At 47.5% G+C, this 20,765-nt stretch overlaps 1 protein-coding gene across 2 annotated transcripts in view; it reads left to right on the top strand.

Moving 5' to 3' along the window:
* RTN3 (reticulon 3) overlaps positions 1-20,267 on the top strand; it is a 36,030-nt gene extending 15,763 nt beyond the window's left edge. The window contains exons 3-9 of one of the 2 annotated variants that reach the window (XM_024213600.3): positions 4,320-6,602; positions 12,852-13,059; positions 14,603-14,741; positions 15,250-15,319; positions 15,986-16,032; positions 16,408-16,466; positions 18,300-20,267. In XM_024213600.3, the coding sequence (XP_024069368.2) occupies positions 4,320-6,602; positions 12,852-13,059; positions 14,603-14,741; positions 15,250-15,319; positions 15,986-16,032; positions 16,408-16,466; positions 18,300-18,345 (2,852 nt within the window). In that variant the 3' untranslated portion in view covers positions 18,346-20,267. The remainder of the gene's footprint in view (positions 1-4,319; positions 6,603-12,851; positions 13,060-14,602; positions 14,742-15,249; positions 15,320-15,985; positions 16,033-16,407; positions 16,467-18,299) is intronic. The other variant, XM_024213599.2, reaches the window with a different exon arrangement.
* Positions 20,268-20,765: the final 498 nt, after the last annotated feature.

The following is a 20,765-nucleotide window of genomic DNA, read 5'->3' as shown; positions in this document are numbered from 1 at the left end:
GCTACACTTGGGAATTCACAGCGCTGCCATGGCAGCGCTGTGAAGCGCGAGTGTAGTCGCGCCGCCAGCACTGCGAGAGCTCTCTCGCAGCGCTGTAAGTACTCCACCTCTCCGAGGGGAGTAGCTTGCAGCGCTGCGAGTGAGCGTGCAGCACTGCAGGCTCTGATCACACTGGCGCTTTACAGCGCTGCACTCGCTGCGCTCGGGGGGGGGGGCGTTTTCACACCCCTGAGCACAGCAAGTTGCAGCGCTGTACAGCGCCAGTGTAGCCAAGGCCTGAAAAAAGCAAGCAGTATAGACAGCAAGATGCAGAACACTTCGGAAGGAGAATCAAATATAAGCTAACTCTCAAATCTGAAAGAGAAATGACCTCAACATTGAATTCTATCACATGGAAGAGTCCATAGCAAGTTGGTTTGACCTGTAAGTTGAGCAGGGCTCCTACAGATATCTCCCATTCTAAGGGTAGCTTTTACAGGATTTCTTAAAATGGCTTTGAACCCAAAGAGGAAGGATGGTCAGGTTAAGGAGTTTGCCTGGGACTCAGGAAACCCACATTTAATTTCCTGCTCTGCCACAGATTCCTGTGTGACCATGAGCAAGTCACCTAGGTCTAGTCTACATTAGAAAGCTAGGTTGACCTAACTACGTTGCTATGGGGTATGAAAAAATCACAACCCTGAGACACTTAGATAATCTGACCTAAGCCCCAGTGTCAACTGTGCTAGGTCGAGGAAGAATTCTTCCATCAACCAGGCTACTCCCTTTCAGAAAGATGGATTTACTACAATGATGGAAGAATCTCTTCCATCCCTGTAGTTAAGCGTTTACACTACAGTGTTTTTGCTGTGCCCTCTGTAGCGTTTCTAGTGTAGACATACACTTAGTCTCTCTAGGCTTCAATTTCCCCTCTGTACAATGAAGATAAGAACATTTCCCCTACCTCACAAAGGGGTGTAAAGATAAATATATTCACAATTGTGAAGTGCTCATATTAAAGTGACGAGAGGGCAATTTAGTACCTGTTTTTTGACTTTATAAATGAGGAAACCTGTTGTGGGATTCTTGCATCTTCCTCTGAAGCATCTGGACACTTGGAGATTGGATACTGATCTAGATAGGACCCAGATCTGATCCAGTTTGACAGTCCTGTGGCTATAAGAACAGAGGAGTTGCATACCAGATCAGTGTTCCCTAAGTGTATGCTTGCCATTGCAGTTAAACAGATACTAACAATTTTTCATATTTCCATAGAGAAGCTGGGTAGAGATGTCTTGATCCTCCATTTTAAAATGAAAAAGCAAAAGGAAACAGTTTTTTAAAAGGCAGCTTTTCATGCCACCTTAATGCATCATAAATGAACAGGAACAGAGCCTCATTTGAGCTCAGTGCAAACTGGATGAAATTCTCTGGCCTGTGATACACAGGAGGTCAGACTTGATGATCTAATGTTCCCTTCTGGCCTTACTCTGTGAATTTTTTCCTTCAGTCTCTTATCCCTCAAACCATAAGAAACATCTGAGTGTTTTCCCCCTAGAAACTAAAAGATCACTCTCTCCAAGTTGCCTGACTTGAATATGGATTTTGTAGTGTGATTCTAGTGTCTTTCTTTATGCATACTCTGATTTGGAAAATACAAGTCAATCACATATAGGAGGCCTGTGTTTCAGATGAACCTTTTAATTGTAGAGCCTTGTTTTTGGTGAAATGTACCTTTGTAGATCCATTAGAACAGTGGCTTTCAACCTGTGGTCAGCAGACCCCCTGGAGGTCCATGGACTATGCCTAAGATTTCCAAAGGGGTCCACACCTCCACTTGAAATTTTTTAGTGGTCTGCAAATGAAAAAAGGTTAAAAACCATTGCATTAGAACAGGGGTAGGCAACCTATGGCACGCGTGCTGAAGGCGGCACGCGACCTGATTTTCAGTGGCACTCTCACTGCCTGGATCCTGGCCACTGGTCCAGGGGGCTCTGCATTTTAATTTAATTTTAAATGAAGCTTCTTAAACATTGTAAAATCCTTATTTACTTTACATACAATAATAGTTTAGTTATATATTATAGACTTACAGAAAGAGACCTAAAAACATTAAGATGTATCACTGGCACGTGAAACCTTAAATTAGAATGAATAAATGAAGACTTGGCACACCATTTCTGAAAGGTTGCCGACCCCTGCATTAGAACAATGGTTCTCAACAGATTTAAATGTGTTACATGGTCTGCAGGTTGAGAACCACAGCACCCACCCTGCAAACCCCCCTCCCCCCTGTTCTTTTAACCCTCTATTGATGGGGATTCCAAAACCTCCCTTTGAAATCATGGGAAGTTGTGTTTCCTATTGGCCATTTAAGCACGTAAGAGTGGCCATACTGGGTCAGACCAAAGGTCCGTCTAGCTCAGTGTCCTGTCTTCTGACAGTGGTCAATGCCAGGTGCCCCAGAGGGCTAAAAGTTAACTTTCCATACAAAACCTTTCCCTTTTAGGATGCTAGTAATATTTTCATATAATAGTAGCAAGACCCGTCAATATCTGCTGTTGCCCAGAGCCCACACAGCAAACAGGCTGTATCCAAATATGTTACTTCATTTGTGATCCTGCTTGTAATGTTAACCCTATATTGGAGACTAACTTTCATGTGTGAAGCTGTATATTGCCTGAAGTGTGATTGTGGAGCTGTTTAAAGCATACTTACATCAGATTTGACATTCACAACATCCTGACAGATATTCCTGGACAAGCTAGAAATATACATAGTGTGCTTAAAAAAAAAATCTACATTTTTGCATCTTTCAGCAGAGAGGGAGGTGGATATAAGTGACAATTTTCCAGACTCAACAGATCATACAACAGATAGTAGAAATTAATGTTATCTAGGTATAAGCTAAACTATTAAAATAAATTGGCCATTTATTTTTCTAAAACCCTTCTTTGAAGTGTTGTGTTGGGAAGCCTGTTGTGGTGGTGTTTGGAAGGTAGTCAGTTTCATCGCAGGTGTCCTCTTAGCATGTAGGTTAAGACAGATCTCAAGGGTTTATTCCTTGTTACATCTGTGTTCAGTATGAAACAGCAACATGTTTTAATGTAAATAACTTCATCAGGAAGTAGACAGCATTCCATGTGAAATCCTAATGGTTCTGCATTGAGCAGCTTTCTTCTATGATGTGCTTTTCAAAGCTCAACTTAGCATACAGCACATATTTTCCCAGGCACTTGCTCTGATTCATCTTGCATGAAGTTGTTCAGAAGCTGATCAACATGCCTGAATCACTAAGGAACTGCAGTCATATAGACCTAAATTATGCCAGAGGCGCACTCACTCCCACCTGCAACGGGATTGGCCCCACCTCTGCTTCTTTCACAATTGTAATTCCGTTTGGAGGGAGTGTTTCCCCAATGACTCTACACCACATGTAGCCCAGACTAGTTCCCTTGGCAGTGCAATCAGAGAAACTGCTCTGAGCGAATCTGCAATAACACTGGGTGAAGCTTTTCTCATAGCACATCAAAGCTCAAGGAGACTTGAGTGGTGATGGTGGGACACACACCCTATAAACTCCCGCACTCCAGACTGCGAGGGCTGTAGACGAGACACCACCTGATGATGGTATAACCAGACTGCCTTTCTAGACACTATTGGGATGGGACTGCCATCCCAGCTCTGCAGGGTATGTTGCCCCCCTGCCGCAAGAACAGGGCAGAACCCTATCTACATGCTTGAGTGGAGCAAGGGAGGACTAGTTGCCTTCCACTCCACGTAGAAAGCGAACTAGAACGCACTCCTTCCATATACTGAGGTGAATAGTTCAGAGGCAATAGCTACAGCATTGACACTAGAGTGCAGGTGTCCTGATGCTTTCAGGTTTTTTCAGGAGTCACTTTAATTTGGGTGATGGTGAATTTAGGCTCTTATTGGAACTGTACTATTTGTTTTGCAATCCCATCAGTGCCTTAAGTAGCATGCAGCGAAAAGTTCAGACACTTATTTTGTATTGCTTTTGTTAACCCTCTCCGCATGCCTAAGTTCCTCCACAGCTGCTTTGCGTACTTAATTTTGCAGGCCTTAACACTCCCCTTCATGTCCTATGAAATCACAGCTATAAACTGGCAGCTTGGAAAGTATTGGTGTAGATTGCAACCTCTTGTGTAAAGTGGCTTCCCTGTCCTACGACTGGCAGTTCCATGCATGTTTGCCAAGGCTGGTGTATCGGGTCTTGTCTTTTTTCCTCTAGATCCCAAGATAGCATGTTGCTTGCTTGACTTTTAACTTGTAACTGCACTCTGTGAATCTCTCCCTCTCTCAAATCCTGGCCTCAGAGGGGACAGCTTCTCTCTCTGATAAGGCAGCTTCAGGGATTCTGGGATCTGAAAATCAAACCCCTGGCTTGACAGCTTGGGCAGACAGCAGCAGAGAAATAGTCAGCAAGCCCCTTCCCTCAAATGAGGTGAAAGAACTGGTGGTTACTGTAGACAGCAAAAGAATGGATAGCTTCCGTGGGCCAAGTGCCGATTCTGGAATAGAGACAACATCCATTGGGTCCCCTGGGTCGGAAGGCTCCCCATTTTCTATTGGAGCAGAACCTCATTCCTACAGCCCAGTGATTTCGACTAGTTCCCCAGAACAAACGTATGTGAGGGGTACCAGTATCTGCCTGTTAGAAGATGGTAAGGCTGAACAAAGCAAACTGAAAGACCAAGATTTTATGGACCAAAACAAGAGAGTCACTACAGGCAGTGAATCCAGATTTACTTTCCTGACTGACCAGAAGCAAGATGCTGAGCAACCTCTGATCAAAGGTGTCTATTCGCAGTCTCCCACTCCATCTGGTGGTGAGACCGCTCTAGAAAAAGACTCTCCCGAATCGCCATTCGAGGTGATTATCGACAAAGCAGCATTTGATAAAGAGTACAAGGATTCATTAATTAGCAACTCCAGCGATCTCAGTAGCAACTGGGTGATGCACAGTGAGAGAGAGCTTCTTACGGATATCCCAGAAGACCGTGTCTGTGAGTTCCAGATGAAACCTCGCAGCGGGAGCAGTATTCCAGCAGGACCCGGGCTATCACGCCAATCTTCAGGTACAACAGCTGCATTGGAAGAAGTGTCCAAGTGTGTACGCGAGATGCACAGCTTCACGAATGAGCTGTTGAACTGGGACTTGATTCCTAAAGTAGAGCATTCTGAAAAGATTGCTGAAACCTCAGACCTACCTGCAATGCCCTCCAAAGAGTTTGGCGGCACTCCTACGCAGCCAGCAGGCAACAGGACAGAAGCATGCAAAGCACCCTCCCCTCATCCTGTCACTGTCAGTGTCCAGAAGAAAGACAGAGCATATACAGACTTAGCATCGCCTCGATTTGAGAAACATGTTCCTCTGGACAAAGAAGCTGTTAAAATGAAGACTGCTTCACCTGCTGCAGTTGAACTGAAGGCTGATGGGAGCTGGCCAAGTTCTGGCCTGGCTGAAATCACAGATGCAGACAGCTCTGGCGAATCTGATGACACAGTGATAGAGGATGTGCCCGTAGATCTGGCCTATGGAAAGAAGAAGCTTGTCCTTCAACCCACAGATAGCAGCGTGGCACCAGTGGAGAAGCTGACCTTCGCTCCAGATACTGCTGGCAAAACAAGAGACTGGATAACTGCAGATAATGAAGAGGCACCTAACAAGCTGCACAAACACAGCAGAGAGGGTCAGTTGCCCTCTAAGACACCAGAAGATAATCAGGGATTCACTGATGACTTTGAAACTATAGAAGCGCATCCAGACGTTGGAGGGAGTCCAGTTGCTGAAGCAAAATATCCCAAGTCGTCCACTCTGGATTTGACGTCTATAAATATGCAGCATTCAGGCAGCTGGGATCCAGGTCTCCTTGGGAAACCACTCAAGGCTGGTGAAATTCTCAGCATTTCTCCAACGGCAGCTCCACTGAAGGATCTTAGAAACATGCCGAACGAGAGAGTCCCCCTCTCTCTGCCCTTGGGTAATTTGAAAGAACAAGATCATCCAGATGCCTTAAGTGGGGAGAACTTTGTGGATTCCATGCGGGAATGCTTGAAGTCCAAGGGTAATGACTCTCTGGAGGACCTGACAGACACCTTCTCAGAGGCTGAAACTGCAGCTCTAAAAACCACTCCTCCAGGAAGAGTTCTTCATAAAGATGAGGCAAATAGGTCAGATGTGAAAGTGAATGATGATTATGCTGTGCAAAGCATCACTGATGACAAGGACAACTTCCAGAAACCTTTGTTCTCTCAAAGATCTCCCACGGTAGCTCAAGACTTTGAGCAGGAGCAGCTGACAATTAAGGCCCTCAAAGAACTAGGTGGAAAACTGGATGACGAGCAGACTCCAACACAAAGTAAAATCTCCCCACCGGGAGGGGGAAGAAAAGCACAGGACCATGACCCCTCAGCAGCTCAGAAATCTCCCTTGGAGAAGAGACCTCTCTGCATCCATCAGCAAACAGATATGAAGCCCGCCCCTGCCACAGCTCACATTAGTACTGATGGTGAAATCCCCAAAGAAGCTGTCTGGGATAGTGTGGCTGGATCTCCAGTAGAACATGCCCTAGTGAGGCTACTGACTGGGTTTTCAGGTAAACGTTTTATATTGGAAATACAATACCAGTCTCTTGTCCTTATTTGCTTGTCAGACACTCACCTTGTTAATACCCTTAGGCCTGGTCTACACTAGGAGGGGGGGATCGATCTAAGATACGTTGACTTCAGCTAGGCTATTCTCGTAGCTGAAGTTGCGTATCTTAGATCGACTTAGAATCACTTACTTCGCGTCCTTGTGGCGTGGGATCGACCGCCCCGCGCCCCCCCCCCCCCCCCCCCCCGTTGACTCCACTTCTGCCTCTCGCTGTGGTGGAGTTCCAGAGTCGACGGCAGAGCGATCAGGGATCGAGACGCGATAAATCGATCCCCGATAGATCGATCACTACCCGCTGATCCGGCGGGTAGTGTAGACATACCCTTAGAAATCTAGGTTTACAAAGGAAACCAGCTAACTTGCATTATGGGTATAAGAGCACATCTTGGGTTCTGGGTGGTTTTAATCATGTTTTCCTCCTTCCTTGAGAACTTTTCTTCATTAATGTCCATGTGCTTTCTACCATTCTCCAAACAGGGCTGTTTGCTTGCTGAAGTCTGTCTTGTAGTTGTAAATTATTTGAAAACGTGCATTATAGTGAGAGACTCAAGCAGCTCTATCTGTTTAGTTTAACAAAGCAAAGGGTAAGCGGTGACTTGATCAGTCTAAAAAGAGAACAGAAATTTGACAATAGAGGGCCTTTCAGTTGAGCAGACAAAGGTCTGACCAGTTCTAATGGCTGGAAGCTGATGTTAGACAAATTCAGCCTGGAAATAAGTTGCAAATCGTGAACAGTGAGGAATTAACCATTGGAACAATTTACAAAGGGCTATAGTGGATTCTCCATCACTGGCAATTTTTAAATCCACATTGGATGTTTTTCTGAAAGGTTTGAATCAGAGTAAATAGGAATTAATTCAGGGCAGTCCTGTGGGCCTGTGTTTATACAGGAGATCAGACTAGATCCCAGTGTTCCCTTCTGGCTCTATAATCTGAATCTACTGCTACCCATTTCTGTATTTTCTGAATGCCTTCCATGTAAAATCACCAATAGCAATGTCCCAAGTGGATTGCCTGGAGTCTTGGGATCAGAACTCTGCTTGGGGAATAATTTGGGGCATAGAAGGTTAGGAATAAAAGACCCACCGATGTCCATTCCACTAGTACTTCTATGTTAATCCAGATTACCTACAAATCAGCTGGCCCGCTAGAATAGCAAATACTCAGGGCCACAAACAGTTCTTTTAATAACGTGAAGCCCCTGAGGCTTTCGCATCATGTGGTTCATTTTCGAAATGTCTGCAAACACAAGCACTGATTATTTTGTAAGAGGTTATTGTGAAAATTTCTTTACAGAAGATAAAGGCTTGGCTTGGCAGGGAAGTATGTATTGGAAAGAGGCCTGAATAAAAACTCTGTTCACACTTCCAGTGTGGTTATGCTGGGAAGATGAATTTCAATCTGGTTTTCAACGCTCCCCATCTAGTGTATGGACATAAAATAACAAGGGTATTGGGAAGAAGTTCATGCACAGATTATAGCTGGGTTCAGTTAGTGTCCATTCAAGTGAACGGAACGGCACTGGTGACACAAGTAACATTTCCATTAATGCGAGGGGCCATAGTCTGTCCTGATCAGTTGTTGAACTGCACTGAATGAAATAGCTTCTGTCTTTGGAGCATCAGTGTGACCAGCCCCTGTTTTGGTGTTCAGATACTGGCTGAATGCAAGGAACAATTAAATGCTGGCAAGCTGAGAGCGTGGTTGAGTTGGCTGGAGGTGTAATCTTCCTTTAGAGTCATGTTTTCAAAAAATTTAAGATACCATGTGTCCTTCTTTGAGATTCAATGGAAGCAGCCCTGGGAGAGGATAGTATGAGTTGGGAAAGGGTGTAAACACCAAGGACAGTTCAGTTATTTGGGAGGATAACGGAGAGAAATGGGGTGATCTGTAGGTTCCAAGGGAAGCAGTGGAAGACGCATTGCTTGGACTGGGCATTAGACAATACATGGTAATGAGCAATTCTATATCCTGCACTGCCCAGGAGATGAGACCCTTCCATATCCGGTTCCTGTGAATCTCTTAAATCTTCTATTCAGCCCACAGAGGGGTATATTTCCATAGGAACTGGAGATAAGACTGCCAGTGCAGTAGTGTTCATACAAGAATACATCTCAGTGGGGTTTTAAATGACCTGAGTGATTTGCATCCCATCATTGATCTTACATTCACAAATGCAAGGTCAGGAATCCCACAGTTCTCTAGGGAAGTGAGGAAAGCTTAAGTAACAGATGAAAGCTAAGTGGAAGTTGAGTTTAGTTTGACAGACCTACTCACCTGAGGTGTGGGCAGCAAACAAAAAGATGCTGTTGTGTGAATACTAGACCACGCTTCACCCATAGGCATTGCTTTCATCAAGTGCAGCCAGCCTTCATAGAAGTGAGGTATGATGCAGTGTGTTGAGGCATAACAATCCAGGCACCTCATATGGCTGTTGTGCTGAGAGCTTTATCCTTGGATACTGGGCTAAAAGCATGTGTATGTTTGAGAGACGCTTGGATTTTAATTCCAACATAAGAAAGATGACCTAGGAATTGCTAACCAAAATTCTCTCTGGTGAGAATGTGACCAAGGCAGTTACATCCCCTCGGTGTATTTCTTCCTGCCTGTTCTATGGGAGGCTGGCTTTGTTCTTCTTTAGTCTAATACCATGCAGACAAACTGTGGTTCTTGGCTTTCACTGTCTCCAGCAATTTGGCTAGCAGACGTGATTCCCTTCTGCGTTGTTACATGTCAGATTGACAGCCAGGCATCTCTTCATGGATAAACTATTTTTCTACAGGTCAGGAGAGAGCGACCCAATTGAAAAGGGCTTTTTATAAATTTATCTTTGGCCAGTTGCCAGGCTCCTTCGTAGCACAGAGAGCGCCTCTCCTGTCTCTCACAGTAACAGCCTTGTGCTGCTTTGTAAATGGCTCCTCTGTCCTCTTCTGAGGGCTCTGGATCTGGCTGGGGATGAATTGTAAAGAACGAAGCAGACTCCATTAACCTATTTTGGTTCCTGTGCAGTGTAGGAGTTTAATCCGAGTGGAGAGGGCTGTGTTTTGAACCAAAGGGGGTTGAAGCATCTGCCTTCACAACCTGAGCAGTTGGTCCTGTGCTCACAGTGCATATAGTGTCCTTACTGCATGCTAAAGGAATGCAGGCTCCTAATATGGCTCCTCCCTTCCAACCCACCGCTTTCATATTTTGCTTGGCTACAAGAATCCAAGCTAGAATACTGTATACACATGAAGGTGCAGCTGATTCCAGCCTATGATCCTCAGACCAGCAGGAGGCTGGGAATTGTAAACAGGCAGGCAAAGATAGAGCAATTAGATGGAACCAAAGTCTGTTAGAGATTCTGGAATGTTTCCTTAACCTCTGATCTGAGTTACTGCACTTCCCATGTTCATCGTAATTCATCCATCAGCCCTGTCTCTCTTTCCTTAATGCTTGCGCAAGATAAATATAAAATCGCTAATTCTCCAGCAGCCTGTAATCTGCCTTCAACAGCATTATAATTCAAACCTAGAGATCTTAGATTGTTCTCACTTCCTCTCCTACCACACTTCCCTTCTGGCTGTTCTGACAGTTACTGAAAACCAATTATGCCAAGCTGCTGGTGCAGAAACTGCCTGGGAGAGGAACTTGAGAAAATGGACATCCTTTATGCTTCTCCAAAACAACCAGACGGCTAGCTCTCTGCTCGGTTTCAATCTGAAGATGGCCAGAAGGGGGAGTTTGAGGGTTTTTTTTGTTTTGTTTTTTAACCACAATGTCCCACACACTACGCTGCCGGGTCTGTTTTAAATAAGCTGCCACACTAGTGGGGTTCATCTCTGGATATTTAAACAAAACAAAAAACATTTCCTCTCAAAGTTGCGGCTTCACCAAACCCTTAAACCAGGGGTAGGCAACCTATGGCACGCGTGCCGAAGGCAGCACGCGAGCTGATTTTCAGTGGCACTCACGCTGCCCGGGTCCTGCCACCGGTCTGGGGGGCTCTGCATTTTAATTTTATTTTAAATGAAGCTGCTTAAACATTTTAAAAACCTTATTTGCTTTACATACAACAATAGTTTAGTTATATATTATAGACTATTATATTTAGAAAGAGACCTTCTAAAAACGTTAAAATGTATTACTGGCACGCGAAACCTTAAATTAGAGTGAATAAATGAAGACTCGGCACACCACTTCTGAAAGGTTGCTGACCCCTGCCTTAAACGTATCTAAAGCAGCCATGAAAAACATGGGGTAAACCCTGGAAATTCCTTCTTTTCTTTTGTTCTGCCTGGAGGAGACTTGAATAGCTTTCTTGCACAGTTTGAGCTGGGAGCATGGACAAGTGCCAGTGTTACTGGGAGTGGTGCTGGTTGACTGGCTGCCCAATTCTCTTCTCCCTCCCAACCCCCCCCACCCCAACTCCCCCCAGCAGCCTGTCACTAGTAGAATAAACAGCAGGGGGAAACCGGTTGGGAACTGCTGCAAATCCTTCAGCTTGGTGTTTGTTCAGCCTCATGCTGCCATTAATGACAATGGCGCCCTCTTCTAGCGGAAGCAGGATACTGCAGGCAAAGCAATTAATACGCAAAGCGTGCACCTCCTATCAGGAGACATTATTTACGAGGGCTGGAAAAACAAAGCCCCTCTAATCTAGGGGCTACACAAAGAGATCTGCCTTATTCTGAACTGAGATTAAACCCTGGGCATGGACCAGGTTCCCTAATTGCTGTTTTAAACAGCTGTTAAAGAAGTTAGCTTATTTGTAGAGTAGCGCTTTAGAGAGCAATTTGTGGTGTGGAAGTTAGTCCAAAGATAGTTGCAGATGATGCTGTTGTATTGTAAGTAGGACATGTCACCCATGTTATCAGTACTTCAATACCACAGCAGTGGGCGCTGTGTAAGCACCACGGACCCAGCAGTGGATTTGGTGACGGGTAGGGGCTGATGCTTCCGACACCAGTGTGTGGTGGCTGGGTACTATGAGAAGGCTGTCTGGGGTGTGATTTAACCTGGTGTATCAGCTTTGGGGAAAGACAAAGGTTACTTATCTTCAGTCCCTCTCGGGTAAACATACAAGGGCTGCACTGAAAATGAGACCTATGGGGGCGGTAGTGTAATAAGTGGACTGTGATGACTTCATCCTAGCTAATAGACATTTTGAAGCTACTGCAGCTGTGTTTCCAGTCTCTGGAGCTCGGCTCACTCAATTCTGCCCTGTGTGTTGCTTTTGCTAAGACTTGCTCAGCACTAAACAGGCTCCTCTCGTTTTACAGTCAGTGTCCTTGACTGCTAGCCTTCCTCCATTCGGGTGACCCCCTCCATCATATTTTTTGGTGCATCACTGTGTGGCCTTGCTCTTTAACCCTCCAGCAAAATCAGAATGCTGTGTTGCAATATCCCAACCATTCCTAGGCCTTTGGGGCACAGGGCTGACTCCTTGGCACATTCAGGCTTTGAAGGAATGGGATGTGATGGAAGGGAGAGGCCCTTACTCAAACACAAATCTGCAATGATAAAGGCAATGCTCTCCATGCAAACTTACATGCTGTTTTTAAAGACTTGATTTTAAGCTGTCACTGTGACTGACAAGCAGGTATTTCCCTGCTCAGACTGTCTTTCATGACCGCTTACTCTGGACAGTCCCACTTCTCTGACAGGGTAACATTGCCTAGCAGGAGCAGAGGATGGGAGGTTACCAACTGTGCTGTTAATATTGCAGAGTGACTTCACACAAACTGCTTAACGTTGCTGCTTCCTGAGTGTGAAGCAAGGCTCATACTTGCCTCTCTTCAGTGGGGCCGAGAGTTTGAAAGCTAAGAGAATTCTGCCTTGGGTTTGTTTCCTCTTGTCTGGCTTTGAGTCCATCCCCTGTGTTCTGAGAGATATGTTGTATGGAGACTGATTACCTGGTGCTAAAGAAACACTAGTTAGAAAGGATTTTCCCTTTTGGTTTCATTAAAGAAGTATACACCTGCTTAATGTTACATATCTGCAAATGCATTCATGACTATGATTGGGCCTCTATGGACAACAGGTCCAGTGTATAGTGCAAGGGAACCTATGTTATAGGCCAATAAAGCTACATCTGAGTGACGATTACTTAACAAGGGTCTGTACTGGATCCCGCACTGTCCAACACTCTCCACTGCTCTGTTACCCCCGCCTCCGTAACTTCCCCTTGTTTTGTCCCTTTCCTTGGCAGTGCACGATCTGATCTTCTGGCGGGATGTGAAGAAGACAGGCTTTGTCTTTGGCACGTCACTGATCATGCTACTCTCTCTGGCCGCCTTCAGCGTCATCAGCGTGGTTTCTTACCTCATCCTGGCGCTGCTGTCAGTCACTATCAGCTTTAGAGTCTACAAGTCTGTCATCCAAGCCGTACAGAAGTCTGAAGAGGGACATCCATTCAAGTGAGCCAATCCTTTGTTCTTAGAGGTGTGGCCATTGGATAGCCCCTCCAGTTACATAGCTAACTGGAATGACGTGCCCTGAGCACTTCAGCATGTGGTAGCACTGGTATAGTGGAAACAGGAGGAAGATGGATCACACAATATCATGTTCCCTTCCGCTCTTCTGGTTAATCTGTGTCCTGTGCCAGGAGAGCGACTGCCCTGCAGTTCATGAGCTAGGTCCCGTCCTACCCCACCGGAACCATTGCACAGAATGGAGTGACTTTGTGATATTAGCTGTCTGTGCCCCCTGCTGGAGTAGAGCTTCTAGCAGCATCCTGGTTGTTATACACACAGCAAGCTTTGTGGGGCAACAAAACTACTTAAACTTGTTGGGGCAGGGACTGCCTCGTAATGTGTATGTATAGTGGGGTCGCAATCCTGACTTGTAGTCCCTTGTGGCTACCACAATCAGGCAAATAGTTTAGGGCTTATCTAAACCTGAAAATTAATCCGAAATAAAATCAGATGTGAATTTGAAGCAGATTAGGAACAGTTAATTTGGAATTTTGGAAGTGGATTAAGATAATTTGGAGTAAAGTGCTTTTATTCCAGAATAAGAGCATCCATGCAGGTAGCTAATCAGGAGTAGTCCCCCATGTAGACAAGCCCTTACTTTGCCAGTGGTTGCAGCAGAGAAGATTCCCAGAGTAATTGGTGGAACCTGTGGCTTTAGAACCCGAACAGTGATGATACTATCCATCTTACATCATCGTGGTACTTAGAAGCTCCGGCCAGGCTGGGCCCCATTCTGCTAGGTGCTGTACAAACATTAAATGACTGCCCTTGCCCCAGAGTTGACAGTTTGTGATCTCCTCTCTCAAAAACACCTCTCAACATCAATATTCATGTCAAGTCCACAGTGAAGGGGTCGGTGCATAAACACTGCAAATGTCCGCATCCTCCAGGGAAGAACTAACTGGATCGGAGCCACACAATTCTGAAGATTTCCCATACTGGGATGTTCTTCCACACTAATCCTGCTCATGCCACTTCAAATGCCGCAGGTGCTTCCAAAGCAAGTGTAAATGTGTTTTGAAGACCTCTTCTTCCCTCAGTTATCACTCAGGATGGTGCTGTCCCAGTTCCCCACCACTGCCCTTTCTCCCACCCTATCTGGTTCTTGTAGCAAGTGTAACGGGTTTGAACTTCCAGGGTCAAATCCCAAATAATTTTCCCTCTCCTCCTGGCCGTGGGGCCTGCTCAGTGTTGTTCTCTGCTCCTAGTGGAAGGCGTTGGAAGGAGACAGTCCATTGGGGCTTCTTACCTTTAGTCCTCCCTGAGTAACAATGCCCCGAACAGATCATCTGTGGGGTCTAAACTTGGGATCTCCGAATCTAAAAGGATGAGGCTCTACTGCTTGAGCTAAAGGATTCATTAGACCATAAGCAATAGCACACTCCTCTACCTCTGTGCATGGTTTGGCACCGAGGGCGGGGGGAGAATCATACTGTTAGTAGAGGGCTGACGTCTCTCATTGGGTGCAACTCTCTTGTTCTTCCAGAGCCTACCTGGACCTCGATATCACACTCTCTTCAGAGGCCTTCCACAACTACGTGAATGATGCAATGGTGCATGTCAACCGAGCTCTCAAACTCATCATCCGCCTCTTCCTGGTGGAGGACCTGGTGGATTCCCTGAAGGTTGGTGGGGGGGATTCCCTGGTGGCAGGGGGTATTGTTGGGCAGTGACTCTTCAGGAAGGAAGCCTGGCTCTGGTGATACCTGCTTTGGGGAATCTTCCTTAGAGCTCTGCAGCCCGAGCTAAATTCTGGGCAGATCTGAAGTGGGAAAATAGTGCCACAAACAGATGAACCAGAGATCAATGGGACAGGCCATTGCCTGAGGAAGACAGTTGGTGAAATAATATTAGAAATTTGTATTACAGCGCCAAGGAGCTCCAGTCATGGGCCAGGCTTTGTGCTGGGTGCTGTACACACACAACAGACATTCCCTGCCCCAAAGAGTTTAGAATTTAAGTGGTGTTGTGACCTTTCTAATAAAACAAAACTCAATACCAAGGTGCCCAGATCAGCATACAGTGACTGGTGCTGTAATGTGGCGCTGATCTAGCCTGCATGGAAGCAGGTCAGTGCTGCTCTGAGCAGCATGGCTGTGTCCCGTTAACAGAACTGCACTGTTCCCTTTGCAGCTGGCAGTTGTCATGTGGCTGATGACGTACGTCGGGGCTGTGTTCAATGGGATCACCCTCCTCATTCTTGGTAAGAGAGCGGCCTCAGTTCAAGAAGGCAATGGGCCTCTGTGCGGTGGGGGCGTTTCCTGGTCTATCTAGCAACCTATTCCTTTCATTGTCAGTCAAGGAGCCCATCCAGTGTAGATTAACCTGGACCTCAAAGACTAGGCCTTGGGAGCCATTGCATCAGCTTCTGGTTTGTCCGTCCCTAACCAATGAACCTCTGTTTAATCCCTTAGTTCTCTTATGGGCAGGGACTAGCAGTTAGGAAACCAGGGTTCTACTCTGAGCACCCCATAGCATTTACTAATGGGTAGTAAGGAGCCAAAAGGATGGCCAAGTGGTTAGCACACTAGGTTGGAACCTAGGAGACCCAGATTCAATTCCCTGCTCTGGCACAGATATCCTGTGTGACCTTGGGCAAGTCACTTGGTCTCTCTGTGCCTGTTACTCATTTGTAAAATGGGGATAACAGCACCGCCCTGCCTCGGGGGTGCTGGGAGGATAGCTCTATTAGAGATGGTGAGGGGCTGAAGTAAAGAGGGCATAGATAGACCCCTGTCCTGATGCTGACTGTATTGCAGTAATTCTCTGAAAGCAACAGTGCTGCTCCTTACACAAGGCAGTACGTTTCCATGGGCAGCCAGAGTACAAAGAGCTATTGTCTTCCCAGTGACCTGTCTGTCTCTTGCAGGAGAATTGCTGATTTTCGGTATTCCAGTTGTCTATGAGAAATATAAGGTGAGTCATCACAGTCTCCCAGTACACGCATCGTTTAGCAGCTTGTTTAGCTAGCAGATGCCTGAGGCACTGGATCCTCCTCCAAACACTGTAAAAATACCCTGCAATAGACTTTGTCAGAATTCCATGTGATGCATGTGAATTTAAGGCAGTAGCTTCGTCAGAGGAGAAATGCAGACATATCTGGAGTCTCCGTGGTCCTAGCTAAAGTTTGCCTATGCTAAGTTGGTAGCTACGTTACAGAGGTCAGGTTGGTCATGATGGCCCCATCTGGCCTTAAAAGGTAAACTGAGGCAGCCATTCAGGGAAGCGCTACTGCTGTCTGTTGGATACACTTCCCCTTCCAGCTGTCCTAACCCGTTGGTTCTTCCTTAGACGCAGATCGATCACTACGTTGGAATCATCCGGGACCAGACTAAGTCGATTATTGTAAAGTGAGTCCACTCAGCACTTCTCTAAAAACCCCACTATCAAAATAGCACCTTCCCTGTCACCTGAGAGCCAGGAGTCCCAGGCAGAGGACAACTCCTCTCCTGAGGATTGGACCTTCTGTCTGTACAGCTGCCAGCATAGTGGGGCTTCTAGGTGCAGCAGTACCGACTCCATCTGAACTGGACTTAGCTGTTGTGAATGAGCCTTGACTGAGAGGCATTGCTAGTAGGGGTTGGGGTGCACCTGATCTGCTGACTTCATATGGACCATGCAAGTTCATTGTCTCTTCAAACTGCTCTTGGCTAGTAAGGCTTCCTTGGAGGCAAGTAGCGCAGACCTACCGCGGCGAGGAGAGGCACCTCTCTCGCCGGCCCCAGTGCGGACCTGCCCTGGACTTGCCATGGCTGGGGGAGAGGATCCCCTCCCCAGGCCCCATCGGCGCCATTGGTGAGAGGAGCCCCTCTCTTGGCCCAGCCCAACTGGAGCTTCCGCAGCCGGGGAGAGGTGCCTCTCCCTTGGCCCCGAGCTGCTGCGGCGAGAGAGGGCTGCGGGGAGTCCTCTCTCCCCACCGCAGCCCTGGGACAGCCTGCACCCTAAACCCCTCATCCCTGGCCCCACCCCAGAGCCCACACCCCAACCCTCTGCCCCAGCCCTGAGCCCCCTCCCACGCCCCAAACTCTTCATCCCCGGCCACACCCCAAAGCCTTCACCCCTAGCCGGAGCCCTCACTCCCCCCACACCCTAACCCTCTGCCCCAGCTCTGAGCCCCCTCCCACACCCCAAACCCCTCGGCCCCACCCCCATCACATGAATTTTGTGCACCACCATATTGGTGCACAAAGCAAAATTCACTCCGCACATGGACATAAAAAATTAGAGGGAACGCTGCTGGTGAGCGCTGCATCCTACTGCAGAAGAGAAACATCTCTGCTGGGCGTGTTGGTGGTTGGCGCAGCGGTTACAGCTACTGGGCCTGTTTCCATCTGACACTCTAGATCAGGAGTGGCCAAACTTACTGACCCTCTGAGCCGCATACGATAATCTTCAGAACCTCGAGAACCAGGCGCACCTGCCGGGGCTCGGGGCTTCAGCCCTGCAGCAGGGGGTGGGGCTTGAGACTTCTGCCCCATGGGAGGCGCCTGCCAAGGCTCGGGGCCCCAGCAGGCACACCCCGCGGGGCTGAAGCCCAGAGCCCTGCCAGAGGGCAGAAGCCCCAAGCTCCCTTCCCTGCCAGTCTGTTAGGTGGAGAAAGGGGGGCCTGGTGGGCTCCAGGAGCCGCCCTTAAACTATAAAAGAGCCGCATGTGGCTCACGAACCATAGTCTGGCCACCTCTGCTCTAGATGCCTGACTGCCATTGACTTGTAAGGGGAGTTGGACACTTTGAAAATCCCTCCCTTAGTTGCATTCCAGTAGCTCCCAGTGTAGTGTGCTCGTCTGTGTGTACATACATGCGACTGTTCCAGCCCCAAAGCTTACAGTCTAGTCTGATTCTTCCACAGCTTCCATGAGCGCTAAATTCCTCCACAAGCCCTCAAACCAAGAGCGTTTGGGGCACAAGATGCTCTTCAGAACAGGTCAGGTGCTGAACAGAAAGAAGAGAGCCACACAGAGGGTCCTCAGTAAATCTAGTGCAGTGACAACCCAGTCATGTCTGCAGAGATAGAAAGCCTCAAAGCATGGGTGTCTGCTGCCTGAGCCAAAGCCTCCGGTCCAGTAGCTTGTAGCCTCATAAACATCTTGCATGATTCAACCACTAGCCTGTCATAAGTTAATGAGCATCCAGCTGACCTCTTGGCCCTTAAAACTCACCCTCTCCCCACTTCTTTTCCTGTAGGATCCAAGCAAAACTTCCAGGAATGGTGAAGAAAAAGCCAGAATAAGCTGGGGGGTGGGCAGCCCCAGGAACCAGCCATTACTAAACTCCATGCGATAGTTATAACCATTGTTACTTGTACCTATGAAGGAACATGCTGAGTCAGCTTGAGCCTGCATTCCAAGCGTTTCTTGTTATTATTTGGCATTTGCTTTTCTAAGCCTAGAATTGGGCTCAGAACGTGCACCAGACTAAAGGAGACCTGGCGTCAAAGCCATTAGGGGAGGCCTCAGCACACCTGAACGATTGTAAGGGTCTTGTCCCCGATTGCAGGGAACCGAATGCTGCTCTGAACGCTGGCTCCTCTTCGGTTCCCAGCCTCCAATGAGGGCAGGGTGGCTCTCTGCTCGACCAAACACTTTCCTGCCTGCCAAGGGGAATCGCTGCAAGGAGACATCCCTCTCTCCCTCTCCTTGGCTTCCTACACTTCCACATTCCCTGCTCCCCAAATACTCCCCCAGCCGGCTCCCTGGGGGTCAGGGACTTGTACTGAAAAGGGTGGGGTGGGAAGTCCAGGAAACTGCCCCCTCAACCTTGCTGATCGAAAGAGGGGTTTGTACCCCTACGTGACATCAGTTCTGTGCTTTAGTCTGGTTCATCCCTCTCCTCTCCAGTTCCTGCAATGTGCTCCCCACCCCTTTCCCAGGTTGTACCTTTTATTTCTTACTCTGAGATGAAATGTCTGTATCTGCTGTACACTGCTGTAAACTTGTGTAGAGGAAAAACAACACCCCTCCCACCCCCGAACTCTGCATGTGACTCCTCTGCTGTCATAACTCCTATCTCAGCCCCCGGAGGGCGGGTGACCACTGAGAGCTGAACTACTGAGACAGCGCCACATGCTGCCTTGCCCGCTTGCCGTCCTGGCAGCAGGGAGCAAAGGTCCCTTTGAACCCCAGCTGGGTGGAGAAATGGTACTTAACACTCTAGTGTGCAGAATAGTCTTAGAGCGGCATATTTCACAATTTGTATTTTTTGTACACTGTTAACTCGCTGAACTTTATTTGAAGGTAGCTTTGAGTTTCCTCTGGTCAGAAGGAGTCAGTCTTTAACCAGCCTGCTGTGCCCGGTGAAAGGTAGCGGCGCTGAGACCTAGACCAAAAGCCCACCTCTGTTGCTTTTCCAGGGGGAAGGAAGCACTGCTAGCAGGAGTGGAAGGAAAATGCCCAGTGGATGAATGGGCAAGGGGGATTCTCACCTCCCTCGTGTCAGTTTAGTGTGGCAGGGAGAAGGGAGGCTTTGGCTGCTTTAGAGACAGACACTCAGGCTCCTTTTTAGCACAGCATCTGCTAATGGAGATGGGAATTCTGAGTCCTGCGAGGCAGCGTTCAAACAAAAAATACAACTCTGCTTTTGAACTGAGCCCAACTGACTCAAAGCCTAGATGCAGGCAGTCTATTACAGGGAATATGCCCCCAGGCCTGATAAGCCATGTGCTGACAGCCATAGGGCTTATAACTGGCTGGGCCACCTTCTCTTCCTCCCAAGCAAAGCTTTTGGGGATGAGTGCAGGGAATTCAAAGCCTCTTTGCTCCTGCCCTGGTCTTTTCTCAGCATCACTGCAACAAACCACATTCTCTGCTTTCCCCCGTGGAAACTGCACTGATCATCCTGCCCTGACTTCTTTCCACCCCTTCCCCAGGACCTCTTCTGCACTGGAAGCTGTCGGCCCAGCTCTTACGTCTGTTCTGTTACTGCTGTTGTGAGATACGTTGAACAGATCTTTGTGCCAGGCAATTTGTTTTTTGTTTTTTTTTAAGAGAACATGTAGACAAAAAAACGGAAACAAACTACTAATGAAGCTCTGTGTGTGTGTGCGTGTGCGTGCGTGCAGCATAAATTACAGTAGTGCCCCGGGAGCTGATAACCCGGTTCCTGTCACACTGCAAATGATGTGGTATTAATAAAAAACACCATGGACAGGTCCCAGCTTCGTTTCCTGTGTCATTCATTTTGGGGGGTTGGCGGGGTAGATGGTGGGTGGGATGGAGTTAGCTTCAGCAGCTGGAATACACGAGCCATCTGCATTCCCCATAGCTCACCTGTCATTGAGGGAGCAGAGCGTGGGGCGTTGTTCTGGCTCTCTTCCACTGTCTCTGTTGACGTCAGGGTCTCGGGCCTGCTCTTCAGGCTGGGCCATTGAGTCTCGGGCCTTATCTTAAAAGCTTTGGGCTGAGGATTGTGATTGACAACTCCACTCCTCAGACCCGTTCTATCATCAAGCTAAAGCTCATCTCTGCAGGAGAGTATCAGCGAGACTCCTATGGAAAGATGGCAACACAGACATGCTGCCTGGCGCAATAGCTGTGTGGTATTTTGAAGTTGCCATTGAGCTATAAACACTCACTTACCTCATCCACCACTTTAACTGACTGTTTCTACCCCTGTTTGCTTAGCTCAGGGCACCAACCTAACTCAGTTCGAGAG

The sequence above is a fragment of the Terrapene carolina genome, unplaced genomic scaffold (genome assembly GCF_002925995.2).
Source record: "Terrapene carolina triunguis isolate 2854851 unplaced genomic scaffold, T_m_triunguis-2.0 Scaffold89, whole genome shotgun sequence".
NCBI lineage: Eukaryota > Metazoa > Chordata > Testudines > Emydidae > Terrapene > Terrapene triunguis.
The sequence above is the reverse complement of the archived record's forward strand: the minus strand, read 5'-3'. Positions and strand labels throughout refer to the sequence as shown.